Source organism: Perca flavescens, chromosome 10 (genome assembly GCF_004354835.1).
Source record: "Perca flavescens isolate YP-PL-M2 chromosome 10, PFLA_1.0, whole genome shotgun sequence".
Classification (NCBI taxonomy): Eukaryota; Metazoa; Chordata; class Actinopteri; order Perciformes; family Percidae; genus Perca; species Perca flavescens.
In genome coordinates, this window is record NC_041340.1 from 23,104,992 (window position 1) to 23,126,200 (window position 21,209).

Genomic DNA, 21,209 nt, shown 5'->3' on the forward strand with positions numbered 1-21,209 from the left:
CTGTGGTCCGACCTCGCTGTCACTTGCTGTCATTACTGCCTGTTTACTGTCATTGTCACTACGGGCAACAGCTGAGCCATCAGTGGGAAAACACAGGGCCTATCCTGTCTTAGTATCTCAACAACAGGAATGTTATTTGAGCCAAAAATGTTTAGTTTCCTGTATACATGAGTGTGGGGACACCAAAAAAAAAACAAAAAAAACACAACTGATGGAGTTTGTGGGTTTTCTTGTATGACAAATGTTTTCTTTTCAACATCAAATCATGACGTATAGCTCTCTGTTTTTGAGTTATGACTGTAATATAGTTAAAAAATACCTAGGCTATATCTGACACATGTGATAACAATGGATAACCGTAATGTTAACATTTAACTAGTATTACTAGTGGAGAAAAAAAACATACAGACATACAAATTAACTTGCCCACCAATTAATCATTCTGATCTTATTTACAACTTATCAAGCACTACAAGTTATTTCCTGGTTACCTTTTTGTATGTAACAAGTAATCCATGTTGATGAAACATTTTCAGGCCTTTCTAACAATGTTCTCAGACTTTTTTCATATCGTCACCTTCCTAAAATAATGGCATAAGTCATTTTTTTCAGGTTTTTCAGAATACACAAAAATGAACCAAATACTGAATATATATGTATTAATAATATTACTCAAAACATGTTATGACAATAGATGACTATTGACATACTAATAACAATGTCTGTCAATTATGCAACATAAGTGGAATAAATGCCTTTGTGACTTAGGCAATTTTAAACTTTCAACTCTGTCAACAATCAGTTGGTTTACATGCACAGAAACCTCATCACAGGGGATGAGCCCTGAATCATGGAAATCACTTCAGTGATAGAGTGGTAGATTTTTGTTCTTAGGTTTAAATATGAGCTACTTAAATCAGCATGTGGATATGGGTACAATAATACCAAAAAAGGCATCTATCTACAAAATAATGTAAATATTTATTTATCTTGTTCTTATTTCACAAATGTAAATGATCTGTTCACTCAAGCTCAAGCTCATTACAAACTTTTAAAAACGTTCCAATACGTTACAGTTACTCAAACTTAGTTGGTAACGCTTTACTTCAAGCAGTATACTTGATAAATTATTTATAACACACCTTCATGTATGAGCATAAATAAGGACATGTTCAAGTGTGTATTAATATGTAAACAATATTGTATGTGATCACAAGTATATATGGTTATATTTCTTGCTCAATCACCAGTTGCACCAGCTACAGAGGTTTTACATGAGGAGGTACGATAACAAAGACATTATGCTATCAACCACATTACTTATACTGCAGGTTACTATTTTTTGATTATTATGTTGTAATGATATGACATGCTATACTATTTTTAGGGTGCCTTTTTTACATCTGGCTGGGGACAACAGATGAAATACACACAAATGTTTTTATATAGATAAAGAAATAAATTATATTTGTGTTGCTATTTTTCATTAAAAGGATAGCCTACCCTTTGTATAAATTGTCGAGGGAATACAGATGGAAAGTAATGTGGTACAAAGCATCTCTTCTCTCTGTATGATATTAATATATTGTGTAGGCTACATAATTATGGTCCCTGAAAAAATTATGTGTGTGTCTGTGTAAAAAACTATTGCTCAGAATTGTCATAACATTCATCAACCAAAATGTATTTGTAAAAAAAAAAAAAAAAAAAAAAAAAGGAGTAGTAAATGGTAAATAAAATATGCGAAAGGGATGGTTTTTAATTAATAAAGACATCTTCAAAATTATGAATCTGCTTCTATTATTATTATTTGTTTTTTTTTAAATATTAGACCATTTTCAACGAACGTAAAATCAAAAGCCATAAAAACGACGCGGCGCTCTCACAGGAAGAAGAATCAGAGCGAACAGGAAGTAGTGTTAGCTGTCAGCCAATCGGCATTTGCAAAGCGTCCTAAGCTGACGTCAGCCCGGTACCGATGAACAACCGGTAGCGTTGAAGAGAGCTGTGTGGTAGCCCGTTGTTTGTAGCTTTGTCCGCTCATCCCCCCCTGTCTAACGTGCAAACATCATGCCTTTCGATGTAAGGAGGTGAGTACGGAGCTTCAGGTCATTTTTGGGGTAAGGTATGAAGGGACTGCGGCGGTGTTTTACAGTCTGTGAGTTCCGGATGAATTAACGGTTGGCAAAGCATCGCCTACTAACGTTAATGAGCGGGTCAAAGTTGTAACTGTGGTGTTTTTACATTTGGCATGAATAGGCTACGTTGTCGCAGGCGGTGTAGAGTTTGTGTTGAGCCGGTAGAGTGATTCTCAGGTATGCTCACAGAGTTTTTGTGTGGGTTCCTGCCTGCGCATGTGCAGCTTTCATCATCCATCGTGATATTTGCAAGACCTGAAACTTAGTAGGCTACAGTTGCCTCGGGGCATAGTAACAGTTAATACAGTCAATACAGTTATGCCACCATAGCTGCATGTTTTACTAAACAAACAAAATTGCTTGGTTTAGTCTTATTCACAAATCAAAGTTCTAATTCTCACAATACACAACAAGGGGCTAATCACTCAGAATTATTAGCCACCAATAAACCGTCAAAACCAGGTAATAAACAGTCAGAAATACACCCGACCTGACCCATTTAACTAACCTATAGATACTTGGACAACAGGCACAAAGCTAATAGTCACACCCACAGGGTTGTTGAATCTGTCAATATAGCGCACCCTGATCAAACTAACAGACGGGGTGTTTGCACTCAGTGGTAACTAAATAATTTGGGCAGTGACCGATGATATTCTGTCAAACTCTTTTGGTTACAATCCAAACTTAATTCTTAAATTTGAGTGTAAAGTATTAACTTAAAGTACTAGGGCTACAATGGTTATTTTAATGACGACTATTATGCGGATTTCTTTCATCAAATGTCCAAAAAGTACTGAAACAATGCCCACAACAACTTCCCAGAACCCAAGGGGGATATACAGTACTTAAATGTCTTGTTTTGTGTCACCAAAACCCAAAGATACAATGACATGGCAAAGAAAAGCAGAACTTCTTCACGTGAATGAAACTGTTAGGTATTTTTTTCCCACAATTTTTGCTTGAATAAATTTGTGCGATTAATTAACTTATCAAAATGGTTGCTGAGTATTTTTACGGCGATCGACTAACTGATATATTTATTAATAGTTTTAGCTCCCTAAGGCATATATTAGGGCTGAACGATTTTTGAAAATAATCTAATTGCAATTTTTTTTTCTCCAAAATATTGCGATTGCGATTCGATATTCGATTATTTTTTTTAAGCTCTTTGTCTTCTGTATTATTCAACAAAGACAAACAAATCATTGTATAGTATGAACAACACACAATTACACACTAGACAGTTAAATAAGTAAAAACACATACACACACATTTTATATATATATATATATATATATATATATATATATATATATATATATATATATATATATACATATACATATACACACACACATTTTTTTACAGTGCACAGAGAGGCGCTGCCTCCAGCCCCTCCCCCTCGTGAAGTTGCGTGCCGACACCGTCAACACTGCACTAGCTCAGAGAGGCTAGCGTTACGTTAGCTGCTGCTGGTCTTGCCGTGGGATTAACTGTACTAATAAAACCGTTGAAACACCGCGGCCACGCTGCTGTGAAAGCTCCCCGAACCGTCATTTATCAGTCTGATTGTTACCCCTCTCAGTGGCAGCTCCTCCACCCATATTTTTATAACTGAGCTAACCGCTAACCGGAGCTAACCGCTAATCAGAGCTAGCTCGTTGCCAACCGAGCCTTCAGTTCTGCGTGCCTGTATCCATTAACTGCATGTATGGACTCGAGCCCGAACAAAACCCTTCATTTTATTAAAATGGCTGTAAAAGTTTTAAACTTCAACTCAGAATTGTTTGAATGACAGAGATCAGCTCAAGGTACAGTGTAGCGTTAGCGTGCTAAGTTGATGCTTTCTCTGCGTAGTGCAGACTGATTTGCTCTGGCGAGTCATCAAATTGAGACCAAAACGCAGCCTTTGTGATTAGGAAATCGCGTTTTAACATATCGCGATATTATCGCAAATGCAATTAATCGTTCAGCCCCAAGGGGGTAAGCTTCGCTTCAGAACTCGAGCCATCATGGCGCCATTTTGTTGCTAACTGGCCATCACCTCCTGTAAGCATTCCGCTGACCGCCATTTTTTTTTTACGTCACTTGACTGCGAATAACTTTACATCTGAAGCGTTTAAAGACTCTATTTGTCCGTTGTTTAGTTCCAAAGAAACACGACAATGTAAAAAAGGCTTCATTACCTTGTACCTCACGTTATGGCTCCGTAGCAGACGTTTTTGTAAAAATAAGCTAACGATTGTGTCATAACCAAGTGACTTACTGTCGCATAGTAGAGGAATTACCGTATAGTACAGGATAAGCTCGCAGGCAGTTTCGACTTACATGAGATGTTTAGGTTTAATTACTAATGTTAACTAGCATGTTAGTGATCAATAATTAGCCTGTGCCCATGTTATCTCCTTACATACACCTACAGTCTCCGTATCTGTAAGATTGGGAATGATTGAGATTTCTCTCGGCACAGCTACCAGAAGACTTACAACTTTCAGACACATTGCTTACGTCACATTCTCTCAGTTGGAGGCTGCGCAGTAAAGCTGGCCATCACCGGAAAAGTGCTTCTAATAGCCTTCACTGGTCTCCGTCCAGAGCAACGGGGTCTATTGGTCCATTATATACTGTCTATGTTCAGCCCTAGCATATATGTCCTAAACCAACTTGAGATGAAGGTGGGAACTAAAACGTGTGTAAAAAAAAAAAAATATATATATATATATATTTCATCCTTTAATTAGTGATAATTCATTTGGACCATAATCTGGTCAAAAATATAGAATTTACGAGGCAAGATCACACTAGTGCTGAGAAAATAATTGATTAATTGATTTGTTTGAAACTTTTCTTTTGAGGTTTTGGATTGTTGGTCGGACAAAACAAACTACTTGGTAACTGCTGATAAAAAGGGTGGTCACTTGCAGCCCTAGATGACACACATGCAGATCAGTGCTGTGTTGTAATGGGAAAATGAATTTACTGACATACAGGATCTGGCGTAACTTTCCTTGTGTTTGGGGGTTGTGAGTGAGCGCGGTGTGTCATGCGGTTATCAAATGGTCATGTCCCGTTCAGGTACCTCACCGACCTGATGCCCTGATCATACAAAACCTGCACTGCAACAAGCTTGAAATAGTTTGATTGACCAACTAACTACAACTTTACTTTCAGAAATACGTCACCGGTGTGAGAGCGTGTAGCAATAGATTACCATAGATTACTTTATTAGACATTGATTATAAATCTAATCTTTCTTCTTTTAATATTCAAAATGTATATTATTATTACTCTTTTGTTATTGATTCCAATTTGCATCCAACCAGAAATCCCAATGTTCCAAACAGAATGACTGCATTGAATTCCCATCCATAAACTAAACATCAATTTAAAAACCAACCTGACATGAGTCCACTCATAAAGAGTTTTCTTAAAATCAGTGTTTCCTCTATGTTTTTCTCTGTATTTTGTAGTGGCGGCCAGCCAAGGCAAAATTTCTGCCACCACGGTACCAGAAATAAGGCAGACGCACAATGTAGTCGTGGTTGCCTTTTAAATTATCCTGCCGACATAATGCACTACTTGTTGACTGCCGCTCAACGAGTAGAACTATTCAGAGGTTATTGGGCCCGCCCAGTTTAACTCCACATACTGTTGTGTTGATGTAGTTTATTGTCAAAACGTTCGCTTTCTTCCGAGTCGACTATTAAACCAACCGCTCCACCAAAAACGTCACCGCGGTGGGTCCGTTCTAATTGGACAACGTTCAACTTGTCAGTTCTGTCGGCTCAACGTCCTGATATCAAACATCTGGAAACATTAAAACGGTAAGTGAGTCAGTGCAATATAATATAAATTGGAAATGGTTGTTGTTGTTCGGACAGACCTGCCCCCACTGCTAAAAAAAAAATCCTAAAGGAAACGCTGTAAAATGCTCTTATCTTTACACCTCTTGTCATGTACTATTACTAAACATGTATTAGACTGAATGTGAATGTTCTAAAAAGGCCTTTTTACTTGATACATTACCTTAAATGGCTAAAACAGTGTAACAGAATGGCTTTCTGTGTTGCTTTTGAATGGTGCCTCAGAAGCAGATATTTAGAAGTAATATAGACAAAGATCAGCTTCTAATAAGGATCACCTCATTCAGAATGGCTGAACAGCAGCTCCTCTGAATGAATAACTGAAAGGGTTTCATCCCCAAGTTTAATTGACCTTCAGACAAACACAGGTTTGGTTTGGGCTAACCTGATGATTTTAGAGTCTGCTCCCTGGAATGATCCGATCATGGTGACTTGAGAGCTTCAGTGAGGATGCTCACTGTCAATAGTTGTCATATCTTTTAATCTGGGTGTCTGTTTACTGTTGGATACTTGATGTACACAACAGGCAGGTGAATGAGTAGTGGAAACCTGCGTAAAGAAAGACCTGGGCACATGCGTTGCTTATGGCTTGTGATGTCAGAATGTCCTATGTGAGAAGAACAACATTAATCATAAACATCCGTCATGTGGGTGTACTCAGCAATACTGTACATAAAAAAAAAAGGATGAACTATTGACTCACTATGACTCATTTGCGAGATTTGGTTTATTTGGTAAGGGCCCTTCCTTTCAAAGTGGCCCTGTGGTGTCAACAGAGAGATGTTAGTACATGATGTTCTTATCAATACAAAATATTGTAGCCTTTTTACAGAAGACTGAGCAGTGGGGAAGTGACGGAGGGAGGTGTGTAGACTGTAATCCAGGAAATTACAAACCTCAACGATGGGCTGAGATGTGAACTCTCTGGAGTCAACATTAGTATTCATGAATACAAAGTGTTCTTAGCGGAGGAAATTAAGTGAAACGGAGTTCTCCAACCAGGAAATGAGTGTAGCCTATTAGATGTGTTATACAGTATTTAAGTAGACAAATATTTGATGTATATTACATTTAAATTGGCACATTTCAAATTATTTATTACAGTGCTTTAAAGAAATACACTTCACGTGTGTATTTCTTCATGTATTTCTTTACAACACAAATTTAGTTTTGTCATGTCACTTTTTAATATTTTATGGGATTATATTTCAGCTCATGTATTTAAAATGCTCACTTATATGTAAGTTTCATTGAACAAAATGGATGTTATGTATCAAAAATATATTTTCAACTGGTGTAATATAAATGATGCGGTAACCCTTTACTTGAAGGTATCTACATAAGAGTGACACAGTCATGACACATGAACCCTAACCCTAACCCTAACCATAACTTGTTGTGACAAAAACCGAATGACACTTACTAAAAGAACCGCTATGTCATAAACGTTTATGACTTGTTTATGTTTATGAACCGTTCATGACAGTGTCATGTCACTCTTATGTAGATACCTTCAAGTAAAGTGTAACCAATTATGCTTTACTATACTTGTAGAAATTTGATCTTATTATTTTATAATAAGATTATATAAATAAAAGTCTAATAATTCAAATATTTCATATACTGTATGTCACTTCACAATAAACTAATACTAATATATGCTAAGAAATAGTACAGGCGATTCACATTTTCCCAGATTCAGCTCAATAGTTTGTAATGCGACAACAATAACATATGCCAATCGTACTTCTTGCATATCAAGATAGTGCTGTGATGCCTTCATGTTATTTTTGTCCTTATCTCCAACCTTTTAACTTTAAGTGTAATTCAGACCTGGTGTCCAGATATATCCAGGCTGTTGGTGGTACAGTAACATCCATTTGAGACTATTTAGAGTTCACATGTAGCATCAGTTTCCATCTCACGTCTCGAGTGACCAGACGAGCGAGATTTTGTTTCCTCGCTTATATTTGCATTTAGCAGCGGGAAACCGTGACCGTTAAAAATAAGTCTTTGGCATCCTACAGCAAGACGTCAGGATCTCTGTAACTATTTATAACCTGGTCTCAGATACAGACTTCTAAGGCAAATCAACTGTTTGCAAGGTTTGTTCAGTGTGTAAAAATATATATGATTTTTAAGACAGGCAAATATTAAATTGGCTTGTTTTTGTGTGATAAAATGCAAACTATAACCCAAGATCTATTTATGTGCTACAAAAAAATCTTTTCAGTAGAACTTAAAAAGAGCTTTATACCAAAAGTGTGTGTACCAGTTCCCCCAAAAAGATATCCATGTATATCAGTAACATATTCAAAATGCATTAAAGGTTGGGTCATTAGTGATAAACTGTGACATTGGCTGTTCTGGTTTGGTATAATGAAGCATACTTTAAATACTATCAAAATGATCTCAATATAATTTACATTCAAATTTTGTTGAATTGAAATAAATAATAATGATGGAGAATAATTTGTTCATTTAATATGTAATTTAAAAGTATACTTGCTTGATATCATATTTGTACATTTGTATGTAGTCATATATTTGTATACTTCCTACAGTAGTTTATATAGTTGCCATTGCCTTTTGGTAGTGGATGCATTTCTCGGTTTAGTTTTCCACTGTGGCTAGTACCCCTCAGTGTAGGGTTAGGGTTATTTTCGCCATCGCGAATTGCCGAGACATGATCTTCAATGCAGCGCTCGCTGGATCCTTTCAACAATGTCTGCGCTTCAATTGAGTCAATTTTCCAGCATAGTTTTGCTGGCTGCCATTTAAAAAACAAAACAAATCTATGGCAAATAAATTAAAAAAAGTTGCTGTCTCTATTAATGGTAGGACAGCATTTTTTTTTTTAAATGGCGGCTTTGTGCAGGATGTCCCGTGTCGAGCTAGTGCCGCTTCTGTCTGCAGCGTAACCTACAGGGGCGCACGGAAAGAGACTCTCCCTCTGCACATTAAAGCTCAACATTCAGGAAGTGTGCTACTCTAGAAGTTATGCTGATCCTGATACAGAGTGACCCCTCCCTGAGCCCCCCCCCCCAGCCCCTCTCTATGCTGTCTGCCCTATGTATCCTGCCAGGCCAGCTATTAGCACACAGTGATCTAATACTAATGGGACATTGGTGCAGGAAGCTATAGATGAATGCGGATGGAGCGAGGAAGAGATGGAGGGACGCCAGCTGAGGCGGTAGATGAAAACAAAGGAGTGAAAGCTGAGGCCAAATAAGACAAGCAGCAGGTTTGGGGCTGGACAGGAAGCCCTCTCTCCTACTTTCTCCCCCCGACCCCCCCTGCATAGCATCAGCTGTGGTTATTTCACCGACAGCTCTAGGTGGAAGAAATACGAACAGATGTGAGTGTTATGGAAGCAGTTGGTGTGTGTGTATGTGTGTGTGGGGGGGGGAGAAAGTAGGAGAGAGGGCTTCCTGGCCAGCCCCAAACCTGCTGCTTCTCTTATTGGGGGGGGGATTAGAAGAGGGAGGTGGGTGGGGTTTGTCTGTGATGGAGTTTGGGGTCGAAAACGTTTCACTGCCCAAAAAGGACATGCGCAAGGACTCGTGAGCCTAAATAGTTTTGGTGTTGAGAAGCAGAGTTTTTTTTTTTTTTCCCTCACCTTCTCCGCTCCCCAAATAGGCAACAACAGTATTTCATGAGAGAGTTGATTGTGTCAGGTTGCAACGATCCTCCTCCGCTTCTGATTCACCGATTCACACACTTAATCGGAAAATATCAAAAGTTAGTACGAATATGTCAAGTTAAAGATTTAGATGAGAATAAATCTGCCGCCTGAATTCCTCACTGTTGGTGTGGCTGTATGTAATTGTACACTAACTTCCACTCACCGCCAAGAAGATCAAACCTTATAATTCAAAGTTGTTACTGCAGTTGTGTTTATGATTCCAGTGTGCCTTTTTTTCCATTGGTGTATGTGTTTATGTTGGCTTTGTGTTTTCCTGTGTATATGTTGAGCGCCACCTTTGTTGAGGTCAGGTCAGAGTGTGTGGTTGGTGTTGTGTGTGTGTGTGTGTGTGTGTGTGTAATGGCAGGTGTCCAGAGCTAACATTCCACCACTCTTCTGTAATATTGCACGTACAGCCTTATGGGTACAGAATGTGCTTCTTTTCTCAGCACGTAGTGTTTCTATTTTCTTTTTTTTCTTACTCCCCTTTCCTTTTTTTTCCTTTGTCTCCTCAGATTCGATATCTACAGGAAAGTGCCAAAAGATCTCACCCAGCCCACATACACGGGAGCTTTCAGTGAGTAGTCCTTCACGACAACTTGTTTAATCAAGTTTTAGTTTTCCATTTGTCCATAGAAGTGTGTTTAGGATTAATTATGAAAAAATGTACATGATAGTTTGGTGCAATAAAGCTCTATTTGCCATTCAGTCACAAACCTAAAACACTTTCTTATTTGGTTACTTTCTGAAACAGCTAGCCTCGCTTTGTTTGAAGGTAACCTAATCCTTCTACCAGCAGCTTTATAAGAAATTTACACCAAACCAAATGACAAGTTACGGTTTCATTGTTGTTTTTTACACTTCAGTTTGTGCGCGTATTAAACAAACAAGTAACGTGTTAATTAGTGAGCATTAAAGGTGCTGGTGGTCGTTTTTTTCTCTTCTGGACAGAGCCAATCTATCGGTTTCCAATCTTTGTGCTAAGTGGCTATTGGCTCTAGCTACATATTAAAACCACAGCTTGTCTTTTTTACACTTCTGTTTTTGTACGGAGTAAACAAACAAACCTGTTAATTATTGAGCTTCAGAGGTGTTGCTAAGCTGATTTTGTTAACTTTTGAAAAGTGCAGAGCTAGCTGTTTCCAGTCTTTATGCTAAGGTGGCTACAGGCATGAGAGTGATGTCAATCTAGCTGCCAACTCTTGGCAGGAAAGCAATTAGGTTTGTACCCAAGATGTTAAACTATTCCTTTTTAAATGTTTCTGTAAACCCTATTCATAATGAGCATTTCAGCAATCTCAATAGCTGATTTAGTCATAGCAACATTTCGCTTTAACGTCTCAATATTGTGAAAGTTAGGTTCTTTTTTTCTTTCATCCAAATAAAAGTATTCATTTCAACTGATAAGCATGTCTTCTATCACTTCTATCTACACTGCCTTCTCTTAAATGACAATATCCAATAACTTTGTAATCCTAGCTGGAGTGAAGAGGTACTATTTAGCATGTTGATAGATTTTTTGGGTAGGTGCATGACCTATTCAGGAATAGTTTAGGCAGCTGTAATTCAAGTTCCTGCCTGTCCCAGCGTAGAGGTGAGTCCTGACAGTCATTTAGCATGGCAAAGTACATGTTTAGGCACAAAACTAATATGTTAAGAATGTTAATGATCATGCTCTGCCATCGCCTCAGGCACCTGAGAAGTCATCAGAAGAAATCTGAATGCTTTTGCTGTCAGGTCATGTGTTTTCTTGCTTGTCATCAATAAGTCATTGTGTAATCGGGGAATGGTATTGATTATTCACTGCTTGATTGAATACAAAAGGCCTGATGACACATTTTTGGCTCCTCTGTCATTTACTAGTAGTGGTTATTCATTGGAGAGCTAACGACAGAACAAAATGTCAACCTCTTACCAAACTGATGACAGAATGGATAGGCAGTGCTGACATTGACCGGGGAACAGTTTCAGACCGATTATAAACACCTTCCTGGATGACAGGAAAGAGAATGGATTGGCTAAAGATATACACACAGTTTCCACCCATGAGGAAATTCTTCCTGTTCACAGTCTACACCCTTTCCTGTCTCCTTCCACTGTCTAGGGTTGAGGGTATTGGGTTGATTTGGATATCAGACAACTGTTTCTTTGGGTGTTTGCTTCACCCACGGCAGGTCAACTCACATTTTGGCTTGTGCGTGGTTCAGAGGCAACCAGAAACAGACTCCCCCCTTCTCACAAAAGGCCACATATTTGACCCTGTCTGCTTTTGTTATTCTGTTTTAGGGCCGCATGCCTTTTGGGGTTTAATTTTTACGGTATTTACTGTGAACAATAACTGTGTTTGGGCCACAGTGGTTTCCGGAGCTGTATCTGTGTCAATCTGTTGTTGTGACGGATTTCTTTTGTCATAATATATGTTTGTACTGCCTGTGATGTTACAAAACTCTCATTTGTCTTTGCAGTGCAAAAATATATGGCAATGTGGAGATGCAGCGCTAGTTTCTCACGTTACTGACTGATTCATGATATTATGCGATTCTTTGTGTCACAGTTCTGAGGGGAAAAAAATCCCATTTCATCCCGTGTGTGAATAGTGAGTAGGATGACCTCGAGTGTAAATAAAACACTCGTGTAAGGTCTTTGTTAATCATTTGGCTCGTCAGTATTTCCATGGCGGAGCTGTTGAAGTTTAAAACCGTAGCAGCCCATTATGCTGATCTTTAGTAATCCACATCCAGTATTGCGCCCTTTGAAGCTGTACTCTTACTGTACAAGTCTTTTAATGAACCGGAATTGGTGAACTATGTGTCATAGCGACACTCCCTATTGTTTGTTGGTTAAACATTACCTCATGTAAAGCCTCCACCAGCCGCAGGTTTGGCTGTGATGCCCTTTCAACCACAAGGTCATGTGACTGGTGAGCTCCTAGGAGACAGTTGCCACGTAAACACGCCTCACCTGCTGAGTTGAGAGATTTCTGACCGAGGCTCTCGCCATACCGGATAGACCACAGTTGCGCAGACACGGATCAGTTCCTTCCATATTTATCTTGGTAAACACATGTTTTATATGACTGTTTGGCTGATTAGTTTGACACATGAAATAAAAAAAAAAAGACAGCCTGATTGCTTCCTCTTTTTCAATCTGAGGCTTTATCTAGGCTCAAACTGAACAAAATATACTTCTTATTTAAGGTTAATTTTCATGAGTTGGTTTCTGTCTAGCTTTTAGTTAAACTCCTTAAAGCTTCTTTGTGGGAGCCATTCTTTGCCTGGGTGATTGTCCGTGTGTAAGTTTGTCGAAGGAAACCTAAAAAGAGCTGTTGGTAGGAATTGCGTAGCATGAGCTCACCTCTCTCAAAGCAGATATGCTGTAATGGCTGCCTGTCATGTATTTAATGTGTAATTAGTGTAGGAGGGTCTTTAAAGACCTGCGTAACGGCAGACTTAACACCGCCAGTAAAACAGCGATTTAGGAAAAAAAAGAAATTATAACCGCTGTGATTTCATTAATGTCAATATCTTAGGTCATAGCTCGGCTCATTTGGTTTGCATCATACCTTGAAATGCCGGTGTAATTAGAGATTAATGTGAAATAAATGCCACATGTGTGATCAACAAGGACTTAGGGGATTAGGGATTTTAACTTTCTTCCTCTCTGCCCCCAGTTTCCATCCTCTGCTGTGTCTTCATACTCTTCCTGTTCCTGTCTGAGCTGACGGGATTCATAGCCACAGAAATGTAGGTATCACGGCATCAAATGCCAGAAAGAGGGTGTATCTTGTAACAGCCTGTGGCTGAAACACGCAAATCTAGAGGACCGTTCCTTTGTTGCCACACGGGAACAGGACCTGCTGTCTGAAATATACAAGACGGGGAGTTAATCATGACAATCAATGCCCCCATTATGATGTATTCTGCTCGGGCCCTGTTGTAACCAGTGAAAGGAAATTGGCTTTGTGCATACGTCAGCTTCTTGGTGATGTATAATAAGGGATGACTTGGGAATGGGAGGGGGTGAAACAGGAAGAAAATGACATTAACAGAGTTACACAAATGCTCTTTGCAATTTGGCAAATATGACGATGAATCCTTGACTGTTAAAGTGGTGTGTGTTTTGGGTGGCGAAAGTAGTCTTTTCTTTACTTTTCTAACCATTTTTCTTGTTTTCTGTCCATTACAGTGTAAATGAACTGTATGTGGATGATCCTGATAAAGACAGTGGTGGGAAGATAGAAGTGAGTTTAAACATCAGTTTGCCAAACTTACACTGTGATTGTGAGTATATACATACATACATACAACTCTACACCATTTCTTTGCATTACACTTCCTGTTTGTGTGTTTTCTTTTGCCACATTGTTTATGGGCTCCTTTTTTTTTTTACACTTTTCCCCCTTTATCTGACAGTATCATACTTACCATGCCTTATCATTTTACACGGCATATTGGCAAAAGATAAATGCTGCCCTAGATAATGGAGTTGACTGATAATGGTTTGTTTACCCGTCTGTGTTGTGGCGTTCTGCAAGATAACACTCGATTTAAGGCCAGCCTCCGGCCTGTGACGCCTCTGTTTGATCTCGTGTTGCCACAGAGTGATCTCAGTTTGAGTTGCCTCTCTTGGCTCGGCTGCTTTACTTCAATGTCAGAGAAGTGGCTGGGACGGAGAGCAGTCACTGGTTATTTGCTCCTCATGACTCCCGTCAGAAACTATGCCCAATGACACGCACACGCACACACACACACAGACTGGCGAGGCTCGGGCAGCCACAGCACAGAAAACACACTTGTTCACATTTGTTCAATTCAAGCGATATCCAAAAATGGCAAAGCTAATAGATGCTTGTGTGAAAAATGAGGTCCAGATTTTTGCCGGAGAGGCTTTGGCATGCAGACACACAGCTGTTGGCCATGTGTTTAGACGAGCTCACCCATGGCATGCCTAAACAAAGGCCGTTTCATGCCATTTCCAATTAAAGCGCTCGGTGATTGTATATATGGTGGTTTTGTTGATTTGCAGAATTTTAAACCTTTTTTTTTTTTTCTGCAGAAATATGGGGCCCTCTTAAATACCCGCTCAAACACGCTGGTCTAACCACACTGCAGCTGCATGGAATGAGTAGAAACGTTCCTCGGCCATCCTCTCTGCGAGTTAATATTGTACATTAGTTTATTTTCCAGACCTCCAAACAGGTTGTCGTCCATTACAAATTTACTTTGAGGGAGAAATCATTTCATCATGGATAGCTGGCATTTCCATCCCTTTTTTTATTTCTCTGCGCTGCTCTGCTGTTCCAGATTTAAACACAGTCTCCCTCCACTGACCTTTACGGCTTGCCAGATCTTGATTTGTGACTCCATGAAAAAGCAGAACTGCGTGTAATAACCCTATAATATTCCCTGTCCCCCACCCCCGAACTACTTTTACGTGAACGCACTTCCAGTTCTAAATGACTTAAAAAGGAGAAACAACCAGCTCGGACACAGTCACAGTGGCAGACTAAACTTATGTTTGTGCACTGTATTTTGAGGTCTGGATAAACTTAGGGGCGGGCGGTGGGGTGGGGTGGGGGTTGGTCGAACTTGTCTTGAATGTCAAAGGTCAGACAGACGGCATATGGAGGTTTAAGCACAGTCCAGCAGACGTCCTTCTCTGCACTGCTAGCCAACACACAGCGCAGGCCGGCTCTGAAAATAGGCCAGTGCCAGTGTGCCAACACACGGCGGGCTGCAGGAGGGGGGGGGCAGTGAAGTCTAGATGGAAAAACACAGGCAGGCAGGTCTGGGTGGGCTGTTTGGACTTTGTGTGTTTACTCTGTGTCACTCTCTGCAGAATTTCTCTTTTTAATCTCCACTGCTTGTTTGGTTTGGCTGTACAAAAAACAAAAATAGAGCTGCAGCTAATGATTGTCATTATGTATCATTTATTTGATTAACCAATTAATTGTTGAGCCCATCAAGGGTCCCAAGAATCTGTGAAAATGCCGAACTTGTTTTGTCAAAAAAAAAACTATTTTCAATTTATAGTGATGTTAGTTTTGACATGTATTCATAAGTTTATGTTTATAAGAGTTTCTAGTTTTTTCATTTTATTTAAACTCAAAGATTGTCATACAAAACAGAGAAAAAGTAGCAAATGTTTGGTATAGAGCTGAAACAAGTTGATTAATCAAAACAAAATAAATGATGAATTAATAATGAAAACAAATGTTAGTTGCAGCTCTAGTTTGGTATTTTTGCTAAACAAATGATTTAAGAGATTAAAGGTCCTATGACATGCTGCTTTTTGGATGCTTTTATATAGACCTTAGTGGTCCCCTAATAATGTATCTGAAGTCTCTTTCCCGAAATTCAGCTTTGGTGCAGAATTACAGCCACTAGAGCCAGTCCTACAATTAACTTTCCTTAGGATGTGCCATTTCTGTGTCTGTAGCTTTAAATGCTAATGAGGAGAAGGGGGGGGGAGGAGAAGAGTAGTGCCCTTTTATATACAGAGTGTGGCCAACTCAAATAATGGGCATCATATTGGAGACCAACGTCAGATGACTCCATGTGTAACCCTATGGGGCGAATATGCTATCTTGAAATAAATTGCTTATTTTCACCACAAACAGGCATATACATGTTATCGGATCGGCCCATCTGAGCTTTCATTTTCTCAAAGGCAGAGCAGGATACCCAGGTCTTGGTTTACACCTATCGCCATTTCTAGCCACTGGGGGACCATAGGCAGGCTGGGGGAACGCATATTAATGTTAAAAAACCTCATAAAGTGAAATTGTCATGCCATGGGACCTTTTTAATCAATTGTCAAACTAGTTGATGATTCATTTTCTGTTGTTTATTTGATTAATCAACCTAATTGTCTCAGCACTGAAAATAGTAAAAGAACCCAGCACAGCAAACTGTTTAATGGCTCTGTTCATATTTGTTATTTAATTTTAATGTTTTTTCAGTGGTGGGTTTGGACATCCAGGATGAGATGGGCCGCCACGAGGTCGGTCACATAGACAACTCCATGAAGATCCCTCTCAACCAGGGTGACGGTTGTCGCTTTGAGGGAGAGTTCACCATCAACAAAGTAAGGCCTCATCACGTAGTGGAGTGGAGATGAAGAGTAACCCACACACACTGTATACACAGTTTTTATATGGCTGATCCCCTTCAGAGAAAGGCAAGGTTCCTGTGCTCAGTAATTCCATTATGGTGGATCTGATAAGAGGCCTGATATTTTTGTGGGACACAAGCTATTGGACAACATTGTTGTTTATTTGTCTTGAGAGGATCGAGGCGGACCTGCTTCCTCCTCCAGTCTAAATTGAGTTATGTTAAATGGAGCAGCTCTGGCATTGGCTTCAGTAGCACCTGCAGTCTGGGCCCTGTGCAGCCCTGTTTGCCCCTACCACCATCTTGTGCGTCAGTCTTTCCAGGCCATTTAATATCATTAACCCAGCACTTGTACATTCAACACACTTGCATGTGGAATATCTGGAAATAAGTGAAACGTGTTAAAGTGGATTTTTCTTCCGGAGGCAAGGGCCATTTAGTTTCCCAACCGACTATGTGTGTATTCAGACTTGGTCATTAGTTAACTAAATGTGTTGCATGTGCTTACACAGACACACAAAATGAGTGTGTGTGTGTGTCTCTCTCTCTCTCTCTCTCTCTCTCTCTCTCTCTCTCGCTCTCTCTCTCTCTCTCTCGCTCTCTCTCTCTCTCTCTCTCTCTCTCTCTAGGTGCCAGGAAACTTCCATGTGTCGACACACAGCGCTACAGCGCAACCCCAAAGCCCAGACATGACCCACAACATCCACAAGCTGGCCTTTGGAGAAAAGCTCCAGGTTGGGACATGCACTAAAAAAAAATAAAAAATAATGGACACATATATAAGATTTACAGTATCAAGGCTGAAGGCAGATTACTTCTCTTTCTGTTGTCACGCAGGTACAAAAAGTACAAGGCGCCTTCAATGCGTTAGGAGGGGCTGACAGGCTGTCATCTAATCGTAAGTATCCACGCTGCACATGTACTCAACATAACCACTGTGACATTTACGTAAAGCCTGAGATGATCCAATGAAATGAGTCACCTAGTGGACGTCTAAGGAATCCAAACTGGAACCACAGCTGACACTGCATCTCGGATGGAAAAGCACCAGCTAGTTGCATCACGATTAAAACTACATCCATTTTTGGACACTTTAAAAAATTTAAATCACTTTGTTTCTTTTGCAGCTCTGGCCTCACATGACTACATACTGAAGATCGTTCCAACAGTGTATGAGGACCTATCAGGCAAACAGAGGTTCTCCTACCAGTACACGGTAGCCAATAAGGTGCTGTCTTCCTCCTTATTATCCCTCTTTGAATCTTCTCTCACCTGTAGGAGCCGGCCCTCTGCGTCATAGGTTGTTTTTGCACATGTCAAGGCAGCGTGACCATCCCAACATATGGCCAGAGCATGTATCAACCGTGTTAACATGTGCACTGACCCGGAAGTGAAAGCTCACCCCTAGTGACTGGAAACGCTCCCCAGATGTCAACAAACCATAAACACAGAACACAATTCCTAGAACTGTATTGACTGACCGCTGGGTTTGGAGTATTATTAGGTGGATTAGAGGATTAGGGTGCCTGAGCAGAATATTCCAAAATCTCATTGCCAAAGAACAAATAAAGGTCCAGCTGAGACACCTATCAGTGTAGCTTATTTATTTTTTTTCTTCCTTTTTTTGCATTAATGTGATTCATATAAACTCACTGATATCCATGTAATAACTCAAAACACATTTTTGCCTCTTCCCGCTTACTTCATCAGTTTTTATTCAGCCAAAATTCATTTTCAATGAATCATTCATGGCTTTTGAGTGACTTTATCCGAAACCAATTCTGTTACGACTCATAAACAGCGCTGCCGCCACTACTGTGAAATGAAATAACCGATTGCTCTAAATTGATTTCTAAACATAATGGGATTGACCGTCTCAGTGTTTATTAAATAGATTTCTCTCGCCTGGCACAGCTCCAAAACTCATTAAAATTTGTAACGCACTCTTTTTTTTTTACATCCCACACAGGAGTACGTTGCTTACAGCCACACGGGCAGGATCATCCCGGCCATCTGGTTCCGATACGACCTCAGTCCAATCACAGTCAAGTACACAGAGAGGAGACAGCCCTTCTACCGCTTCATCACGACAGTGAGTGAAGGCAATCTCTTTTAATTCAAGGTCTTCTAAAGTTCTTAAATACAGTGAAAGCTGTGATCTGACATTATTATCACCATTTCAGTCGAACTTACAAGCAAACAGTAACCTTTTTACACATCCAGCAGAGTCCAATACTCACTCTCTTTTAGCTCTAATTTGGTCTCTTCCGACTCCTATGGGAATATACTGTATAGCTGCTGTACCGCTGCCCTAATTAATGTTCTTTCTAATAACAACAGAAAGATATGTTGCTTATAACATAGTATCTGGTATCTTTCAGCTCTCTGTTTTGGTTTTACCGCTGGCAGCTTTACTGTTTCGGTTTACTCTTGCCGCTCTCGTCAACCCTGTTTTCACCAACAGGCAGCTGTTTTTAGGGGGAAAAGCTCTGATGAACCCACTGTATGCTACCTGCCCAGCACCAAACAGCAGACCTACAAAGTTAGCCACTAGCTGGTGAACATGGTGGAGCATTTAGTAGCTAAAGAGTTGGATATTTCCCTCAGGAGTCGGTGGAGACCAAAGCCAGAGCTAAAAGGAGAGTGAATACTGGACTTACATTCATTGGGTGGCCAGAAACGGAACTCCAGGTAAATGTTGATGCTGCGACGTGTCTGCTGGCTTTGTAAAAAGGCAACTGTTAGCTAACACATTAACTATAACAACTTCATAAGCTAACAATATGTCGGCTTGTTGCACTGCTCTCATGTCGCAAAAAAAAAAAAAAATCACCTAATCCACAATATACTTTTTGAGTGGGAAATCAAAATGGACACACGGTATGTCTTGCAAAACTATCTTGGGACTTTTCACACACGCTCATTTTCTTTTTGAGAGTTGGATGACAATATGGATACCTGTCTGTTAAATCTGAAGCTACAGGCAGCAGCCAGTCATTTTAGCTTAGCATAGAGACTGGAAATAGGGGGAAGCAGCTAGCCTGGCTCTGTCCAAAGATGACAAAGTCCACCTACCAGCTTTTTAAGAAAACTATTTCTATTACATCCTGAATTCCTTTTCTTGTTCCCTGCCATCTCGCCCCACCTGACGTGGCGGTTGAGGAATTTTGGCTGAACCTGTACCACCTCATCGGAATGTTTCCTTCTGACTGATAATGTCGTCAGGATCAAATTGGCTGCCTGGCTGATGAGCTGCACCGTTATTTGTCTTTTGAGTTGTTTAGGTTTATCATGCCTTGAGGCATGGGTTGGGATATGACTGTGATTGTGAGTCATGGTTTAAGATTGTGAGTCAAGCTGCAGCAGGACTCGCTGCTGGATGCCAGCGCATACTGAGGTGTCAGTGTAATGTATTGTTATGCTAAAATGTGATTGGAAGCAGCTGATACTGAGCCATTTATAACCGGAGAAGAAAACATCAAAGCTTTTAAATGGCGAGACTGACAGAGTGATTTGTTCTCTGTAGATCTGTGCCATCGTCGGTGGGACGTTCACAGTCGCAGGAATCATCGACTCCTGTATATTCACCGCTTCAGAGGCCTGGAAGAAGATCCAGATTGGGAAAATGTCATGAGGACCGCTCCCCACTCCTCCCTACATCGTATTTATATAAGTGCAAAGTTGTTAGCCTGTTAGCTAAATCCAGTCCTGCTCGAACCCACTTCCTTTTGGAGATTCTATCAGCGTGATCAGTGACGTAGCTCCGGCACTCGATCTAACTACCAGGCTGCACGGCTGCGTCTCGGTTTCTTAAGCTCCACTCGGGGCTCAATCTGCCGTGGTGACGCCTCTGACTATCACATGTCTGCTTCCTCCGTCTTCAGTGTCTTCTTCAGTCTTTTGTTACTGTGGAGATGAAGAACTGCGTGGCAGGGTTCAACCTGTATGGGTATTTGAAGGCTGCACCTGTGTTTTTTTTTTTTTTTAGAATTTCATTCAACACAAATCACATATATTCAATTTATAGGGATATTTTCAAGTTATGACTCAATGATTAACAGGCAACAAGACATAACTAATTGTTTAATTGAATAAAAAGAGGTTAATTTCTGCCAGTACATGCAGTAATATTGGTCTAACCGTACTGCGTTTGTTTCCCCAGTACCGCAAAAGGGGAATGATCATTTGAAGGAAGTGTTCTGGTTTATAAAACCGGACTGAACTTTAAAGTATTTCTGTAATTTACACTTGTCCATAAATCATGTTACGTTATTTTTTTTTCAGCCCTTCTAATTTTTATCTCCAGTATTCAAACTGTGTGCCTTTTTAGGTTTCCTCTTCTACCAAACAGGGTTACCATCATCATGTATGTTTTTTCCACTAAAACCAGTTGCACCTATTGCATGT

At 40.0% G+C, this 21,209-nt stretch overlaps 1 protein-coding gene across 1 annotated transcript; it reads left to right on the forward strand.

Moving 5' to 3' along the window:
• Positions 1-1,921: 1,921 nt before the first annotated feature.
• Positions 1,922-20,782, forward strand: ergic1 (endoplasmic reticulum-golgi intermediate compartment 1). The gene is made up of 10 exons (XM_028590186.1): positions 1,922-2,090; positions 10,206-10,267; positions 13,361-13,433; positions 13,876-13,970; positions 16,652-16,776; positions 17,432-17,536; positions 17,640-17,700; positions 17,930-18,030; positions 18,772-18,894; positions 20,329-20,782. Exons 1-10 carry the CDS (start codon positions 2,071-2,073, stop codon positions 20,434-20,436), a joined length of 873 nt encoding a protein of 290 aa, XP_028445987.1. The 5' UTR covers positions 1,922-2,070; the 3' UTR covers positions 20,437-20,782.
• The last annotated feature ends 427 nt before the right edge of the window (positions 20,783-21,209 follow it).